Source organism: Parasteatoda tepidariorum, chromosome 5 (genome assembly GCF_043381705.1).
Source record: "Parasteatoda tepidariorum isolate YZ-2023 chromosome 5, CAS_Ptep_4.0, whole genome shotgun sequence".
In the NCBI taxonomy this organism is placed as follows: domain Eukaryota; kingdom Metazoa; phylum Arthropoda; class Arachnida; order Araneae; family Theridiidae; genus Parasteatoda; species Parasteatoda tepidariorum.
Window position 1 is genome coordinate 36,006,895 of NC_092208.1, and position 17,627 is coordinate 36,024,521.

A 17,627-nucleotide genomic window follows, 5' to 3' on the forward strand; every position below is an offset into this window, starting at 1 on the left:
ATATATATAATTCTGCAATAATTTGTTCAAATATTCATGTTTATTTTGAAAAGATTTTATTCAGCATTTAAAAATTAAATGGTTTGCTATAGATTTTTCTCCGATCACAACTTTCTCTAAATTTTAAGATAAAAATCGAGGCGGAGCAGGATTGAAATTTTCACCCTTTAAAACTTTTCATTTATGGTATAGAATCCTCTTAAGAAGCCTCTCGGCCGAATTTAACTGTCGAGTGGAAGGAACGAACAAGAAAGAAACTCCAGGAAGTAGTATATATATTTTGCATAAGCAGTGTTAAACTCACCATGTCATCAAAATTGATTCTGTTTTCTATGAGAAGAACAAAACAATAACAAAACAAAGTAAAATAGAAGAAATTATCATAGAAAAATATCGACTACCACTTCAATTTAAAAAAAATAATAAATAAATAAATAAATAAATAAATAAAAAAAAGCATGTCTAGATTTTAAACCAACGCAATAAAAACGTCATCCAGATTTCTGAAAAAAAATATCGACAGTAGCGCTCAAATCGGTTTTACATGTAAAAAAACATGTAAAATTAGGCTCAACTAAGCTACGATACGAGAATCGGTTTAAAGTTTCAGAATAATTCAACTGAAAATTTTTTGTTGTTTTAAATTTCAATAAATTAATTTTTCTATTTTTGAATAAAATTAGTTAAATACTTTCTGTCGTTTCTCAATTTGGCGATAAAGAAAAGTGATTAACTTGTCATTGAAGTTAAGCGAAACATCCTCTAAACAGGTTTGAAATCATTTTCAAGAGGTTCTCAGCAGAGATTCTTAGAGGAGAGACTTACTCTCAAAAAATCGCAATCTCAAAAAACGCAATCTCAAAAAATTAAAATTTTTTCTTAGTTGTCAAATGCTGAATTTAATACAGGAAATAAGTACTGAAGTAAATATCTTTAACACGCTGAAGCTGCTAAAATTCTTAAAATAAACCAGACAGCAGCTGATTTTATCCGAAAAAATTGGCAAAATTTTTTTTTCTTTTTATTTACTCCCCGGAAAAATCCAATTTTTATAAACGAAATTTTTTAATTTAAGAAAGAAAAATGATTGATGGCATTTTTTAAAATTAAAGAAAATTTCCTACCAATAATAACTCCAATGTATCTTAATAAATCAAAGAATTATCAATTATGGTTGATAGAGAGACAGTGAGGCATTTTGTCAAGTTTAGTATTCTAGAATTGACGACGGGTATTGACATTGACAGTCATCAAAGTAATATAGTTTTTTTTTTGAATTGCGTAGTTTTGGATTTTATTGGAATAATAACTTTTCGAGTCAGAATGTTGACTTTTAGAGCAATATGTCAACTTTATATCAAGTAGCACCCACGGATTACTTGTTACCAGATTAATAACGATTCTCTCTTTTTTTGATAACCAAGATACAGATAAGCCTTTTTCACTTTTTACTTTTCGGTGACTCCTCGGTTGGTATGTCAGATTCCCTACAGAGTTCCAATTAGCCTGTAGAAAATATCCTTGCTGATGCCGAAAATAATAGCTCAACTTGGTTTTGGTTTATCATTGAAGCTAAAGAAAAATCTTGCACTATTCCCCAGACCTCTCCAGTACTGCTCAAAGTAGATTTAATAGCTTCTGTACCGACCAAAACAATAACAAGCATATACGCTTTCAAAAAATGGAGCCTTATTAACCCATTGTCAGCATAGTACATTTTAGCAATCAAGGACATATTGGATGTTCCAGTATCAGCAAAGGGCCTCCTGGAACTAATTTCATTCAAATTTATTTTATTTTATTTTTTATAGCCGTCGTTGAACAGCCGACACAATTTTATGGGTTTACGACTACTAATGTTCAACTCCGTAGTCTTGTAATTTTGAACCCAATCAAGAAAACAAGGAACACATAGATCTCGTATTGGGAGAAATTTGCCTCCGTGGAGGACTTTTTGAGGGAACTAACCCGCATTTGCGTTACATGGAGAAAAAGATCACGAGAACCTCCCGCGGTCGACCTAACAGCAAGAGGACTCTAACTCATGATCCGTGTACCACTGAGGATATTTCACGTCAGCACTGCGGTGCGGAGCAAGCCGGATGCGGAATTCGTATCGAATGGGATTCGAACCCGGTTCGCCTCATTGGAAAGCTAACGCTCTATCCCACGAGTCATCATAGCTCAGGGGATAGAGAATCAAACCAAATTTATTCTCAGAAATGTTCCTACCGAAACAGCAGTACTAGACGTTAGCAACGAATTCAACCTTGAAAATAGAGTTCATGCTATGGAAATCAGCCGGTTTTTAAATTGGGAAAAACCTACCTCTGCAATCTTATTTAACATCCTTAGAACAGTCATCCCGGTGAAAATTCTCTTTTGGAACCAATATTATGAATAAAGACTTTTCAGGACGGAATACCTGCATGCAATAATTGTTGGGGTTTTGGGAAACTCGACAAACACTGTAAACAATCATCTAGGTGCGGAAGCAGTGGAAGCCTTCTCTCTGAACATCTGGGCACATGCATTAGTGACCCATGTTGCGGAAATTGCAATGACTCCCATACCCCTAATCATCGAGATTATCCAGCACATTATGCAAAACTAATCGAAATAAAGACCACCCACCCTGTTCCTCTGCGTGAAGCTAGAAGAATTGCGTTTTTTAAAAAACCCTCACATACTGATATCATGAAATCCGAATCAGGAGAATATATCACTCGTACTGAATTAAAATCGGGCATTTACAGGTTCCATACAACATTTAGTTGAGAGCACCTGCATGAAACAAGTATTGTTGCTGGTGGTCCAAATTGAGAAATTTAACAAGGACAATAAAACATGTTCCTTTACCAGCAATTACAGGCGTCAGCACCTTTCCTCTGGTGTATACTTTTAAAATATTTCTTGGCACTCCTAATTCCATGATATATATTTCCATGAGTGTTACAAATACATCTTTCTGAAACATAGCCAGTTTGAAAACTGGTTAGTTCGTCAGCCAGTTTGAAAACTGGCTGACGAACTACTTAAAGATATTTACCTGAAATATTTTCAACATTACCAATTATTTAGTGTCCTAATTCTTTCTTTTCTTTCTTTTTAAGTATTCTTCAAAGTCAGTATATGAAGAGCTGTATTCCATGGGTTTTGAAAATTACACCCCGTTTCTCCAAGAAAAAAGCCAATTTCTTCACTTCTGTGGTTTAGGCTTAACATTTACAAATTTTCTTGATAAAGAAAGATGTTGGTACATAAATTTTTGATTTTTATATCCAAAATCCTGAAATCATTTTTTAAATATTAGACTGCAGTGGGGCCCTATTACCAACTCACCGAAATTTATTCCTCTTGGAAACGATTCTGCTTGGAAACTAACTTTCATCAGATTGCCAATTTCGTAAAAACCACTTTGCCGTAACATGAGCATACCGGAATCCGAAATCGAAATCGTCATTTCGTGTGATTCCGGTGAAATTGAAGTTTGTAGGCGGGACTAACTTTGACCAATAAGAAAATTACTATAATTCTAATTTATTAATATGGCAACGATATGTTTGTTTTCTCTTCTTCCATGTTAGCTAAGATCGCATTAACTTAGAACTGAAAGCTTAAAAATTCATACATTTTCAACAATTTTGTGTGTTCTAAGCCAAGCTTGTGTTTATTTGAAGTATAGAGAGTAGTGTGGAGTAAAATTACAAAGTATTATTTTCAAATGACTTCACATACAAAAATTAATATCCGCCAGCAAACAATGATTGTGGAATACCTAGAAAACAATCTAGATTTAAATAAAGGAACCCTTACCGGCAGTAAAAAGCTAAATAAAATAATAATAAATATCACTGCAAAATCACATGTTTCAAAATTTTATAAGCTTAGGTAATAAGTTGAATAAAAACTAGTTATAACTGATAATTAAGAAATTCTAGAGACTTATTTTCTCGTACAAAAGTTCGACACAAATGTTCTCAGTCATTCTAAATTGACATCAAAATTCGTTGTCGAGATATTGGAAGACCTTAAATCTTTTGAGCCGATAGATCTTTCTCTTAATAGTGTTTCGATCACTCTCTTCAGCAATAGCTAGCTGTATGACGGGAAACAGCGCCATTTTGAACACTAAAAAAACAAACTCTTATCGGAATTTAGATTTCGCTTGCTCTTAAACCTGCCGGAATGGGATTCGTAATTATTTCGCTCCGGAATTTAGTTCCGAGCGGAATCAAGAATTCGTAATACGGCCTAACTGACATTCACGGATTTATGACGTCACGAGAGCTTCAATCGGAATCAGATTCCGTGAAGCTGCGGCTCACTATTGCATCAAACATTAACTGCAAAGATTATCTTTTCTGGAATAAAATACACCTTAATGCCTGTACGATTATGATTAAAAACATACAAGATTAATAAAAGCCTATACTTTTTTTTAATCGAATTTGTGTTTCAAGGTCATGCAATTCCCTTACTCTTCATACTTATCCCCTCTGTTTTTCACTACAGTTTCTCGAAGTCTTGCATTTTTTCTCATAACATTACGCTTAAGTACGAAGCTAGAATGAAATTGCGCAGGGGAAAAGCATGATTTGGTGAGACAATGGCAACGGAGAGGGTAAAATTGTCAAGAGTGAGACACCCATATAAAGAGTAAAATGTTTCTTTAAAATAATTAAATACACTCAACATGTTTCGCGTGCACAAAACTCGCTTAAAAAACTCAACATGTTAACAACCGTTGAAGATAACAGACGAGGCTGTCTTGAAAACGGTTAGAAATAAAAATAATAGAAAAGAAACCATGGTTTCCCTGAGAATTTTAAATAGAATAGAGTATTTCCAGCAAACTATAGTTAACCATTTCAAGTTTACCACTAGCACAGGTGGCGGTAATGGTGAAATTTCGTAATGAGATTTCCAAATTACTGCTTCTGATTTATTTTTGTGTCTAAACTAGTTGCAGAAAAAATTTTATTATACTAGTTGTACTGCTTGAAATTCAATTTATAAATCTATTTATATTTAATTGAAAACATAAAATCTAAAGATAATACTCAAAACATTGAAATCATTGCGCTTTATTTGTGTCAGGATAGAAGCTATATTCTATGTGATTTATGGCTCTTTAAAATTTCGAATTTTTCAGAAGCTTTTTAGAATTTATAGATTACAGAAAAATCTTATGAATTTCCAACTTATGAGAAAATTTTAATTTCATCGAAACGATTGATGCATGTAGAAATTATTAATAATTAAATCCCAGAAATTAAAGCATGTGTACAATGAATTGTGCACACATCTTCCTTGAAACAGAATTTAAGCACAGGAACACAATGGAAGTTAACAAAGTGCCTTACTGGCACAGTGTTGCTAGGTGCTGATAACCGTTCACCCCCAGATAGCGTTGTGAAATCCCCTAAAAATTTTTAAAAAACCCCAAAATTTTTAACATAATGTATAAGCATTAAAAAATAGTACCGAAGTTAAATAATGTATAGAAAACGTTGCTTTAATACTTTTTAATATTTTATTATCAACAAATCAATCTTTTTTACATTTCAATCGTTACATTATCTTTAATTTCTACTGAAATATTTAAAATATTTTTTGACTTGTACATTTTTTCATAAATATTTTATTATCAACGATATAGTCTTTTTTAATATTTTAATTCTAACATTATGCTTAAAGTTTTGATAAAATATCCAACATATTTTCGTCAATACTTTCTGATTTGTATATGGGTCATTTTCACGAAAACTGTCATTTTTCAGTTCATAAAATCCCGAAAAGTAAAGTGAATGAAAAGCTCTGAAACTTTTTATATTAATAGAAATATGTAATGGCATTATAAAGAAAGTATATATGCTATAAAATATACTTAATATTTAAATTAATTAATTTTTAATTAATTAATTTACAATTAATTAATTAATAATAATTAATAACTAATTAATTAATTTAATAAATAAATCAATGAATTTAATAGATTAATTTATTTTTCAAATTAATTAATAAGTAAATTATTTTCGCTATTTAAAAAGTGAGGGAATGACACTAATAGTGAGGGAATGATATTTTATTTTAATACATGCTTTTATCTAAGTTACATCAACCTAAAGTTTGAAAATGATAACATACTAAGTATATCTAATATTTATTATAATTTAGTCTTATATATTTAATAGTTTTTACAGGTTTGGGAAATAAAATTGGCTGGCACGATTGAACAAAAAAAAATTTAATAATATACTCATCTTGAATCATTCCCTCACTTCAGCGTCATTCCCTCACTTTATACACTAGTGAGGGAATGACGAATTCAATAAAATTTAAAAATAACAGTTAGGCCTAATTAATTTCTGAAGTCAATCACATACAATTATATTCATACAAGAAAGCAACATATAATTATCCACTTTCTCGATGAAGTTGTATTTTATTTTACTCTAAAAAATGACATGAGGGAATGACAAATGTAAAAAATTTTACCTGGTTTGATTCATTCAAATTTATTCCACAGCAAAGCTTCTTTAAGTTGAAGATGGAAACATACTGCAATTTTGTTCTATGATGCCAGTTGTTAACTTCTGAAGTTTTTATTAAAATATTTTTATTCTAAGAAGATTGCAGGTGATAAGAACATTGTTGTGAGGGAATGACGCGAAACACTGGGGACAAAGTTTAAAATAGTGCTGTGTTAATATTTTTATCAGAAATTAAATTTAAAATTGATTTTCAGAATTCTATATTTCAGTATTCTGAAATAAAAAACACGAATTTGTAACAAAAAAATTTTTATTTCAGAAACAATTTTATTCTTTTTTTAAATCAGCAGTGGGGACAAGTGAGGTAATGACATATTGGTATATTTTAATTACCTAAAATAAGACCAATAGTAACCGACCTACCCCCGAAGGAGTTTGCGGATAAGAGTTTCACCCGTTTGCACGTGACTAAACACTACCAAACTACAGAAAAGTAAAAGTACTAAATTAAAAAGATTAAAACACATAGGAAAAATCCCAAAATCGAAAAGTAAAATAAAAATAAAACAGAATAAAGATTAAAAGTGCTTAAAACATCAAAGTGGATAAAATCAACCGACAATAAAAGTGTCAAAAATACAGGTAAAAACATATAAAAGTAAGGTCAAGTAAAACATCAAATGGTAAAATATGAAAAATCACATTAAAAATAAAAAGACCAAAATAAGCCCAATAGAATAAATAAAATAGTCGACTAAAAGTTCAAGTGTCTCCCTTTCAAGGCTAAGTGCCTCTAAGATTAAAATGTTCTAAGGTAAACCAAAGTTTCACTGAGGTGATAACACTCAAAGATGACACCAGGTAAGACAGAGGGTGCTGAAATTGATCAAGAGCAAGATTTCATTTTGAATGTCCTATGTATAAGGAAGATGCCAGTTTAAGGGGAGAATAAAGTCATGGAAACGGCAAGTGCCGGAGTAAAATACTAAAAGCAGAAAATTACCTAATAATTTCCTAAAATAAATAAAAAATAAAAATTGATAATTTTATTTTTATTCTTTTGTTAGCTTGCATTCTGAAGGACACTTTCCTTCCGTAAACTCCCTGAATTTTTTTTTTCGTAAGCTGTAAAACAAACATAAAATATACTGGGGACATGAAAATGACTGTTTTGTGAGAATGACTCATATGTTTTTGCTGTTAAACATTTTTAACATAGAAGAAATATATACAAAACCCTTTACCCTTAAACCTTTAAATTGCTTTTCGTGTTCCCAATCTTTCTTGTACTTTTGCACGTACTTCTTTTTTTCTTTATCCTTTGGCATTATTTTTAAACCGATATATTAAAAATTTTAAATAATTTGAATTAAAATTCTCCAAACGTGCTGGTTGATCGAGCTAAGTAATAACCAACAAAGGGGTAAAGGTCTAAAATTAAATCTTAATCTTTTTGTTTGGTTTAACATATTGATTTTCATATTACTATATCACACATTCAGTTATAGATTTTGATATCAGAAGGAAACCAAAATGAAATTAGTAAAATTCACAAATAACACTAAAACAAACCCCTAAAAACCAATTCCCCTAAAAAACCACTGAGGATAAAAAATCCCCCTAAATTTAGGGGGATAACCCCTAATCTGGCAACACTGCTTACTGGTTTTTGAATTATGTTACTCAGTTCTCATTTAACACCGAAGATTACGGATCATTAATTGAAACAGTTATCTTCTAATGGGCTAGAAAAATACCAGCAAAAATAATAAACCAGAATTGCAAATGATCTTGTCGCATTGTTAGAAACTTTGCAATAAATTTTATTTCTGAAATGACAAATGAATTTTTTTATTAGGCAATTCAGTTGCTACTCTTATTTCAGAACCTGTGAGAAATTTGCCTACATAAATCATTTTATTTTATTGCAAAATAATATATAATAGTATTGCAACATGCTTCTTTTTAAAGTTAATGAATAAGTGACAGTAAGACTTTTAAATAAAATATTAAATGTGAAAAAAAATATGTACAGTGTGGTAAAGAATAAATGGACCACCCTGAATAACTTTTGATCTAATGATCAGATCTTCACGTTCTGAGCTCACACATTAGTGCAGATAATATTTAAAGTTACAAAATCAGGCACAAACTCGTATTTTCTATGAATAAACAGTCCTTTTTTTATGGCGGGTTCGGATATTTGTTTTATAAAATATAAAGAGTAGCAGCAATCAGGGAAATATGGTTCTCCTAGTAAAGTTAGGCGATGATTCAAAGTTTGTATCTTAATGCTAATTTTACTTTTGCATATTTCCCCATATCTCGATAAATTTTTAAACTAACTGAAAAGTTATTCACACAATTATAAATTTCCCGTATACAGAGAAAATTCCATGCGCAAATGAAGTTTAGTAAATATTTATTATTTTTTATTTTATTTAATAATAGGGTAAAGCAACCAGTGAAGAAACACACCCCAATAAAGGAACATTTCATAAATATTTTTTTTTAAATTAAGAGTTTAAACGTTTTCACTTAGATTGATTGGAAATAGTTTGATTGGAAACCTAACAATAGGAAGTCATCTAACAATGCATTTGGTTGCCAGGTCATATGGTCTTTTCTGGAAAACTTTTTGAATTTTGTAGTATCTGTTCAGCACCTTGTTTCTATGACAAAATTATAAGGTCAGTGTTTGTATTTATACGTTTTAAGTACAATTAATTGCATATAATAGTTCTATTTTTCTCACTGTGAAAAAAGAATTCAAAATATGGTTATTGAAGTTACGTTTTTATTTATTTTAAGAATCATAGCATAAGCGAGTACTGAGATTAGGAGGTGTTTATTAACTGGATTACCAAACAATGAAAAGCCAATGAATAAACAAGTGTTTCATTACTGGGATTTTTCCAAGTTAATAAAAATAAAAGAAAAATAATAATTTTCTTGTACCTTTAGTAGTATAATACATCAAAATTATGCTAAAAATACAAAAAACAACTTTTCACCATTAAGGGAACAGACAAATTCCTTCACTGGGAATAAAATTTCCTAGAGAATGAACAGTAGGTGGGAATATGATTTTACATGACTCAAAGATAATTAGTAGTTCTGCGATATAGAGGACACATGAAATTCTGTTAAATGTTGTATGAATAATTCCAAAAATAATTTCATTTCCAAATGCTAATTTAATTGTTAAATTTATGGAAAGAATTATAAGCATAATTTATTTATAATTTATCTTTATAAATGTAGCAGTTAGTTCCATTATACGTTAGACAGCTTAACAAACTTTGTTTACTAATCGAAAACTAAATAAATATAATAATAAAAACTTGAATAAAACATTTCTTTGCTGACTTCTGTGCCAATAATTAACTAAATTATTATCCTAATGCGATCTTTATCGTCATGTAGGAAACGGGTAGGGAACATCCATTTAAAGGCAGCCATTCAAGTGAAAAATGGGTGAAGCTTTTTTAAATCGACATCCACTGATAACTCAGTGCAATGCGAGGATAAGTTCAAAAGGTAAAACTTCCATTTTTGAGAGTGGTATTCGAGAGTGGTTTAAAGAATTTTAGAGGAATCTTAAGGAGGGAGCCTTGGCATCTTTTTAGAATAAGATCGCATCTAGAATGCGAACGAAACAGGAGTTGAATACTGCTCTTAAAAGGGAAACATTTTTGACCCTAAAAATTATAAGGATTTATATTCTATAGTTCCTAGGAATGAAAAAGAAAGAACAACAGTTTTGATCTACATTTCAGCTAGAGGAAAAAAAGTACCTCCATCGGTAAATTTTCCTTATTGAAGAATTCTTCCAGGTATTACAGAATCAGTTCCTGCTGTCTATTTCATTGAAAAAAGTGACAGCACATTTTACGAATACATTGAAAATGCTTCTTTCCACCCATAACTAATCGAAAATTCTATCTAATTCCTTATTTTGTTACTTCTGGATAGGCATAAATCTCGTATCAATTTGAAACTGATCAAGTTTTGTTTATCAAAACAACTTCTCTGGTTTAGCTTTCTACCTAATTCTATTAGTGTGTTCCAGTCTTGTGATGTAAGCATATTTCGAACTTTGAAATCTTAATTTAAACTTCCATTAGATCTTGAAAATAAGGGAGTCGTGAAACAATATGTAGTGATAATTTTACACCCATTTTTAATAGGCTTTTGAGGAATCAATTGACGAAGTTAAAATGCTTTTATAAAATGTGGTATTTTTCCATTTTATGTTGAAAACGTTGACTTTAACAAATGCGTGCAAGACAGACACAAAAAGTCATTGAACAAGAAAGCTTATCAACATAACACATACTTTGATAAACGAGAACTTCGAGTAACAATGAGTAACGATGCACTATTTTTTCAGAATACTACTTATTATTTGAACCACCAAAAGCTTAAAATAATATTATGTAAGTTCTCTAAAAAAATTTTTTATACATAAGTTGCATTTAACAACTAATATGCTGGCATTGACATTTAGCTAAAATTACAAGGTTTTAAATTTTTGTGATTTTTTTAAAGGTAAGCTAAGCTTAAGTGTTCCTTCACTGGTTAGTTTACCTTAGTCGAAAAAATTTTGAATTGCAAGGTAAAAGAATTTTTACATCATTTTAAAGAAAGTTATTTTAAGACGTAAAATGTAAAATATGAGTAAAATTTGTCGTAAAATTTCTGAGAAATCAAATATTAAATATTCGATTTCGTGTGAGATTCATTCGATTTCTCATGAGCTATGAGGATTCAAAATTATCATTACTTTCAATTTAAAACTTTTTTGAAAATAAGTAAATTAAGTAATAAAAAAGCAATAAATAATTTAAATTCTTTTAATGAATTAATCTTTAGATAAATAACTTTTATAAATGAGTGCAAAAAGTTTTGATTCAATTCAAACGTTCTGGTGACATGACAAAATAGTCATATGACTCAGAAATACTCATATTAAAATTAACATTAAGCTGCTCATACTTTTAACCCTCTCTTACTTCAACTTTTCGGATCTAGTTTTTCATATTTTGACAGTCAAAAACCCAAATGCGTCGAGAAAAAGGTGTGTTTATTCAAAGAAAATGTTTTTGTGTCTGATTTCATAGTTTAAAATAGATAATAGGTGGCTTAAAATAGATGATAGGCCCAGTGGTGGCTTGAAGTCCAACAAAATTCAGAGCGATGGGCAGCAGCGTGTCTGGGAAAAAAGGTTTGAAGACCACATTGCCGCAATCATGCCGTTGGTCCTGAAATCATTTAATCTCAACCACCATGATCCTTGGCCCTCAACGGGCTGTTCAGAGAATACTTTTTTTTAAATAAAGTGCTAAAATATTTGTGCTTATTTATTTACGTAGGTTTTATACTTAAGTTACTTTAGTTCTAAACTAGTAAGTAATAGAAATTGAAAACTGAATAAGAAAAATTAAATTTTACAAGCATTAATTATATTGCTTTTTAGGGACTGTTTTACACGTTCAATGTTTAGCCCAAAAACCGAGTCTCCAATTGTCAGTTCCTGTTTTACTTTCAATTCCCTGATTGGAAAGCCTGACAACATCTCAGAAACTGTAGATAATGGAGCTAGTAAGTAATTCAAGAGTTAAGTGTAAAAACATATTAGATGACATCAGTATTCTGGAACTCAGAACACGGTTTCTTATGAATACAACTTTTGAGTAAATAGTTTTTAAAAAGAAAGATATATTTTCTAATCAGCTTCTCTGTTCTAATAATTTCAACTGAATTTCTCAGACACAACAATCAGTCACTCAGCATGTTTTTCAACGACAGATTTTATTTTTTCTTTCAACATTTTAAGTCATGAATAAAGCAGGGAATTGCGCATGACTTTAAGACTTGCGTTGAATACCAATACACACAGAAGAATTGATTCAATGAGATCTTTAAAAAGAAAATGATAAAGCAAAATAAAATTATTGAATTCTATAGATAACGATCTTTGATGGACTCAAAAGTTAGCTTAGTACATTTTGTTCCAATTTCCGGAGGGGAGATGTTTTCAGCAAATATAATATCAGTATTGATGAGGAATGCCATATAACTTACAATTGTCTGCGTTATCACCGAACTGTAGCATCATTTTCATTCGATTAAGAAAAATGTCTTCAGTCATTAGATAAACTTGTCTACAGGGATTTTTTTCTTCAAATCCTTTTTCATGCTTAACAACCCATTTAGCAACTTATCACTGATTATCTCCCTTCACGTTTCCAAATTTTGTCAAACAACAAATTGGAACAATTTTTGCTAGCTGTGCATAATAAAAATCCATGAATGGAACATTATTTTTTCTTATCTATAAAACGCTATCGAGTATGCTGCATATCAAAACTTTGGATATAAATAGATTGTCCTAGAGTGATCCCAACAGATAAAAAAGGCAGGACGAAAACAAATTTCGAAGCAATAAACTTAGATCTTTACAAGACGAAGAAATATTGTTTCCGGACGCATTGAGTTAATTAACTATGGAGTGAATTTAAATTTTTTTTCACTATTTATTATTTTCTAGGTCAGCTGCAATCTGTCTTCATAACTTATATTTAAAATTTCATCACTTCATATTATAATGTATACTTTATATACTTCATTCTTTACATTATAATGCATTACGTATCGTATTATTCTCTTAAAACAAGGAAAGCACTTTTTAATCCTTCCGCTGATCTTGAAGCAGTTGAAATATATTTAGAACAGCATCAGCGTTGTGAATAGCGGTAAGTGGCAATTAGTCCAAATAAACAAACAGCAAAAGTGTAGTCAACACCAGTCAGTGACACTTATTTAAAAAAAAAATTTGGTCAGTGGAAATTAAGCAGGACGCAAAATATTCACTCGCCAGCTCATCATTGGCGACCAAAATTTTAGGGCTGGTGAGTAAACTTATATAGTGTTATTTTTCAAAAGAATTTTTTTTTTCAATTTTTATTTTTTTTCTACTCCAACTGCTATCTTTATAACTTTAAAAATATTTCCTCATGGTTTCAAGGTCTTTAGTCATAATGTATGTCCCGCTTTAGACCAGGGATGGGCAAACTTTTTCGGTCGTGGGCCAAAACTCTAGAAAAAAAAATTGGTGGGCCTAGTAAAAACTTCTTAAGTAAAAATTCTGACTTCCGAAATAAAATAAAGTCAATTAATCATTGAACGCATGGCATTCTACATCAACTTTGCGTTTTTCAGTTGACATTTTGGGGTTGAAAAATTTTACAAATAACTCAAAAAAGCAGTAGTCATTTTATACATTTAATAATTTCACCATTATTTACAATGGCGTTGCATGTGTGCAATATTTCCATACGCAGTAAATAATGTTAGAACTCGCCCCGGCAGAAAAATCCGCTCGTTGGAACTTAAAAATGTGTAGTCTGCCTCATGTGAAGTACAATTCACCTATATTAGATTCCATATGTCAGCTCCTCGAGAAAGACAAACACTAGTTGGAGCTAATCTACGGCTATTCTATAAGGAACATCTGCTTTCAACATTTTACCAATTGAAGCTGTCTGTGCTAACTATTTCCATCAATTTATGTCTTGTCGAACAAAAATAGAGAAAGTAAAAACGTCATCAGTACTTTGTTAAAAAAGAAAGAACAAAAATAGCTTTAAACAAAGTAGACAAGAAAATGGACGTATAATGTATATTGTTTATATTCGCTACGGATCGGCAAGTTAAAATTCTGTCCGCGGACCGGATAAAACCTTCCGGCGGGCCACAGTTGGCCCGCGGGCCGTAGTTTCCCCATCCCTGCTTTAGACGATAGGTATTGAGATAATCATAACGAAAACGTAAGCGTGAATTGTTTCAGTCCAAAATATGTTGCAAGTTGGTGATTAATACGCAAATTTTACTTCTATTTTTTGGTTATTATAAATAATTGATGTCTTAATATTATAAAGATTCGCGATTAAGCCCTTCCGGACCCTGACCAGACGTGCCTTTCTGACTGTAACTTCTGGCCTAAGATCACAAGAACGTTATCTCAAAACTATATTTTTGCATTATATCTCGTATTATTCTCATATAAACAAGGAAACCGCTTCTTTTTGTCCTTCAGCTGGCTTTGAAGCAGTTAAAGTATATTTAGAAAAAGCATCAGCGTTGTGAATACCGGTCAGTGGCAATTAACCTTTAAAAAAAGTAAAAGTGTAGTCAATACCAGTCAGTGACAGTTACTTTTTTAAAATAAAAAAGAGCATCAATGCAGAGAAAATTGGTCAGTGGTATTTAAGCAGAACGTGAAATATCCACTCGCCAGTTCGTCATTGGCGATCGAACTCTTAGGGCTGGCGAGTAAGTCTTATTTTATTTAATGTTATTCTTCAAATGAAACTATCAAACTTTTTCTAGAGTCGCGAGTTGCCAATAGGCAAATATTAAAAATGAGGAGCAATAGTTCCAGACTTTAACAGGGAGATAAAAATTTTTTATTAATATTTATGGAAACATGAGTATCGCAGGAAAATTGCTATCTGTGTCACCAGGCGTGTTAGCATCTCTGTACGTTTTGACGCCTTGAATTGGCCTTAAAAATAAGAGATTCTTGAATTTGGGATAGGAAAGATGAATGAACTCTTCAAATATTTAAATCTAAATTTCTTTAGTGAAAAGGTAAATGCGTTGCATTGGCAGAAAGAGCAAATTTCATGTTCACCTTTCCAACATTGATTCAGATGCTGAATAAGTTTGACAATGCAGAATGTTCAGTGAGAATTCTAAATATGCTTCAGATTATAATATTTTTGAGCTATTCTGCAAGTTATCATATCTTCCTGTGAGTGATGCCATCACAATAGACTAAAAACAGCTAACTCTTTGAAGATTGCGTCACTTGATAATTTGCTCCAGAATTTTTTTAAATTGATCCCCTCCCCAACCGAGTTTATTGCTTGACTTCTAAATCACATATGGTATTTTAGTATCTGTCCTGTTGCTGTCGTAGCTTATGGGGAAATATCTTCCCAAAGGAAGACGAGGTACTGTATAATTATTAACTCCGAGAGGTATCCTTGGTCAATAGTTTCTTCCACACCTAAATAGACTCTGCCTCTTTGAAAAAGAATTCAAACAGCTCAAGGCTAGAATCAGATGCAACTTTTAATTTTATTTTCTTCTTTATTTCTATGCTCTTTTCAGGATGGACAGCAATATTCAGAAAAATATTGTGGCAGAAGAGTCTTCAGAAGACGACGCGTGTTACATTTTCCACACACTATAGAAATAAAACTAGATCTAAATGTGTATTTAAATAATTACTTTATCCGAATTAGCTGGACTGCGTAAATACAAGACTAAGTGAAACTAGAATAATAAAATATAAGAAAAGAAATTAAGCTTTCTAAGCATGCGGAGAAGAAAAGGAAACTTTAAAGACGGCTTACATAACTCAAGTAGTAATAAAATTTTGATGCGCGTCGATCCAGGTATTCAGGCTCATCAAGGTTAACGGCTGCAGTTAAAAAGTTCTAAGCGTAAAGCACCAACAGAAAAGTAATTTTAGAAATTTAGGTGTTGTCCCACAAGTGCTATTTTTATTTGCTATTTCGTGCTATTTTTATTTGCTATTACGTGCTATTTTTATTTGCTGTTGTTAAAATAAACGTTTTGTTAATTTTCAGCTTTTAGCCTTTCATTGGATCTGGATCCAACTGGATATCCTCCATTTATCTATCAATCTAAAGCACAGATATCATTCCACAATTCTCGACAAATAGTAGATCCCTATGAACAAGGATTTTCAATGGAGATGGGAAAACGTTATTCTTTTCGCTTGAAGAAAGTAATCAAAAATATTTCATTATCTTAAATACATAAAAATGAGTTTGATATAATTACCTTTCAATATTTTTTAAACAAGGCATTAATAATAAGTCACTCTTTACACCGCAGACAAACAGGATGAACTTTATAGTCAAATTGATGACTAAAATGATTGTGTGAGAGGTGTCGCAAAAAATTATTACTGTAAAGGTTCGAAATGTTCATTCAAACAGCTCTAAAAAAATTATATTTTTTATTTATTTACTTTTGTTCTGATGCAGGACTTGTTAAATTATGTTTTTCAACAGCAACTTCCAAACGTAATATAGAACTACAAATACGTTTATATTGAATCAAGGAAGTGAGTTTGTTCGTGTGTGTATATTTTTCTTATAAATCCATCTAAAATCTTCTGAACTGCGGTCCTGAAATTTGGAGAGTGGGTGCAAGGAAGAATTTTAGCATGGGTCATGAAAATCATTCGAAAATTACATTTAATCATTTCTGAAGAGACGTCCGAAAAAGGAATTTTTTTTTGTTCGTTTAGCTTTAGATATTGGTATGAAATGAAATGTAAGCGATTCTGATTTTTTTTTAACATTTAAAAAATAACATTAATAGTGTTTATTAGCTTGTAGCTTGATCAAAAGAAAAAAGTTTCTTTGTTAATTTATTACTCGTTTATCAATAGTTTATTATTATTATTTTATTTTTCATTCCATATTTCAGACAGCAATATGAACGCGTATTAAGACCAAGGAATACGCTGTTTGAATTCTAAAACTATGTGCATGTTTTGCTAATCACCAACTCAAGCTCTAAGAAAGTTCTAGCAATAAAGTTTAGTTCAGGAAAATGGTTAACACTATCCCGAAATTCGAGATTGACTAATCTTTTGGTTCTGATTTGTTTAAATCAGTTCTTGTTTTCATTCGCAACTTATATAATAGGTGTGGTGTAGATAATTTAGTTTCTCATTGTGTATGTATATATATATGGGTCATTCTCACGAAAACTGTCATTTTTCAGTTCATAAAATCCCAAAAAAGTAAAGTGAATAAAAAGCTCTGAAACTTTCTATATTAATAGAAATATGTAATGGCATTATAAAGAAAGTATATATCCTATAAATTATACTTAATATTTAAATTAATTAATTTTTTAAATAATTAATTTATAATTATTAATTTATAATAATTAATAATTAATTAATTAATTTAATAAATAAATTAATTAGTTTAATAAATCAATTTATTAATTTATTTTTCAAATTAATTAATAAGTAAATTAATTATTTTCACTATTTAAAAAGTGAGGGACTGACAC

At 30.7% G+C, this 17,627-nt stretch overlaps 1 protein-coding gene across 2 annotated transcripts in view; it reads left to right on the top strand.

Annotated features, from left to right (window-relative positions):
• Positions 1–17,627, top strand: part of LOC122271888 (uncharacterized) — a 53,610-nt gene that overhangs the window by 8,745 nt on the left and 27,238 nt on the right. The window contains exons 3-5 of one of the 2 annotated variants that reach the window (XR_011636842.1): positions 3,114–3,256; positions 11,977–12,101; positions 16,160–16,361. Coding sequence is in view for 1 of the 2 variants with exons in the window: in XM_071181290.1 (XP_071037391.1) it covers positions 3,114–3,256; positions 11,977–12,101; positions 16,160–16,347 (456 nt within the window). In the remaining variant the exon portion in view is untranslated. Of the gene's footprint in view, positions 1–3,113; positions 3,257–11,976; positions 12,102–16,159; positions 16,416–17,627 lie in introns of those variants that run through there. The other variant, XM_071181290.1, reaches the window with a different exon arrangement.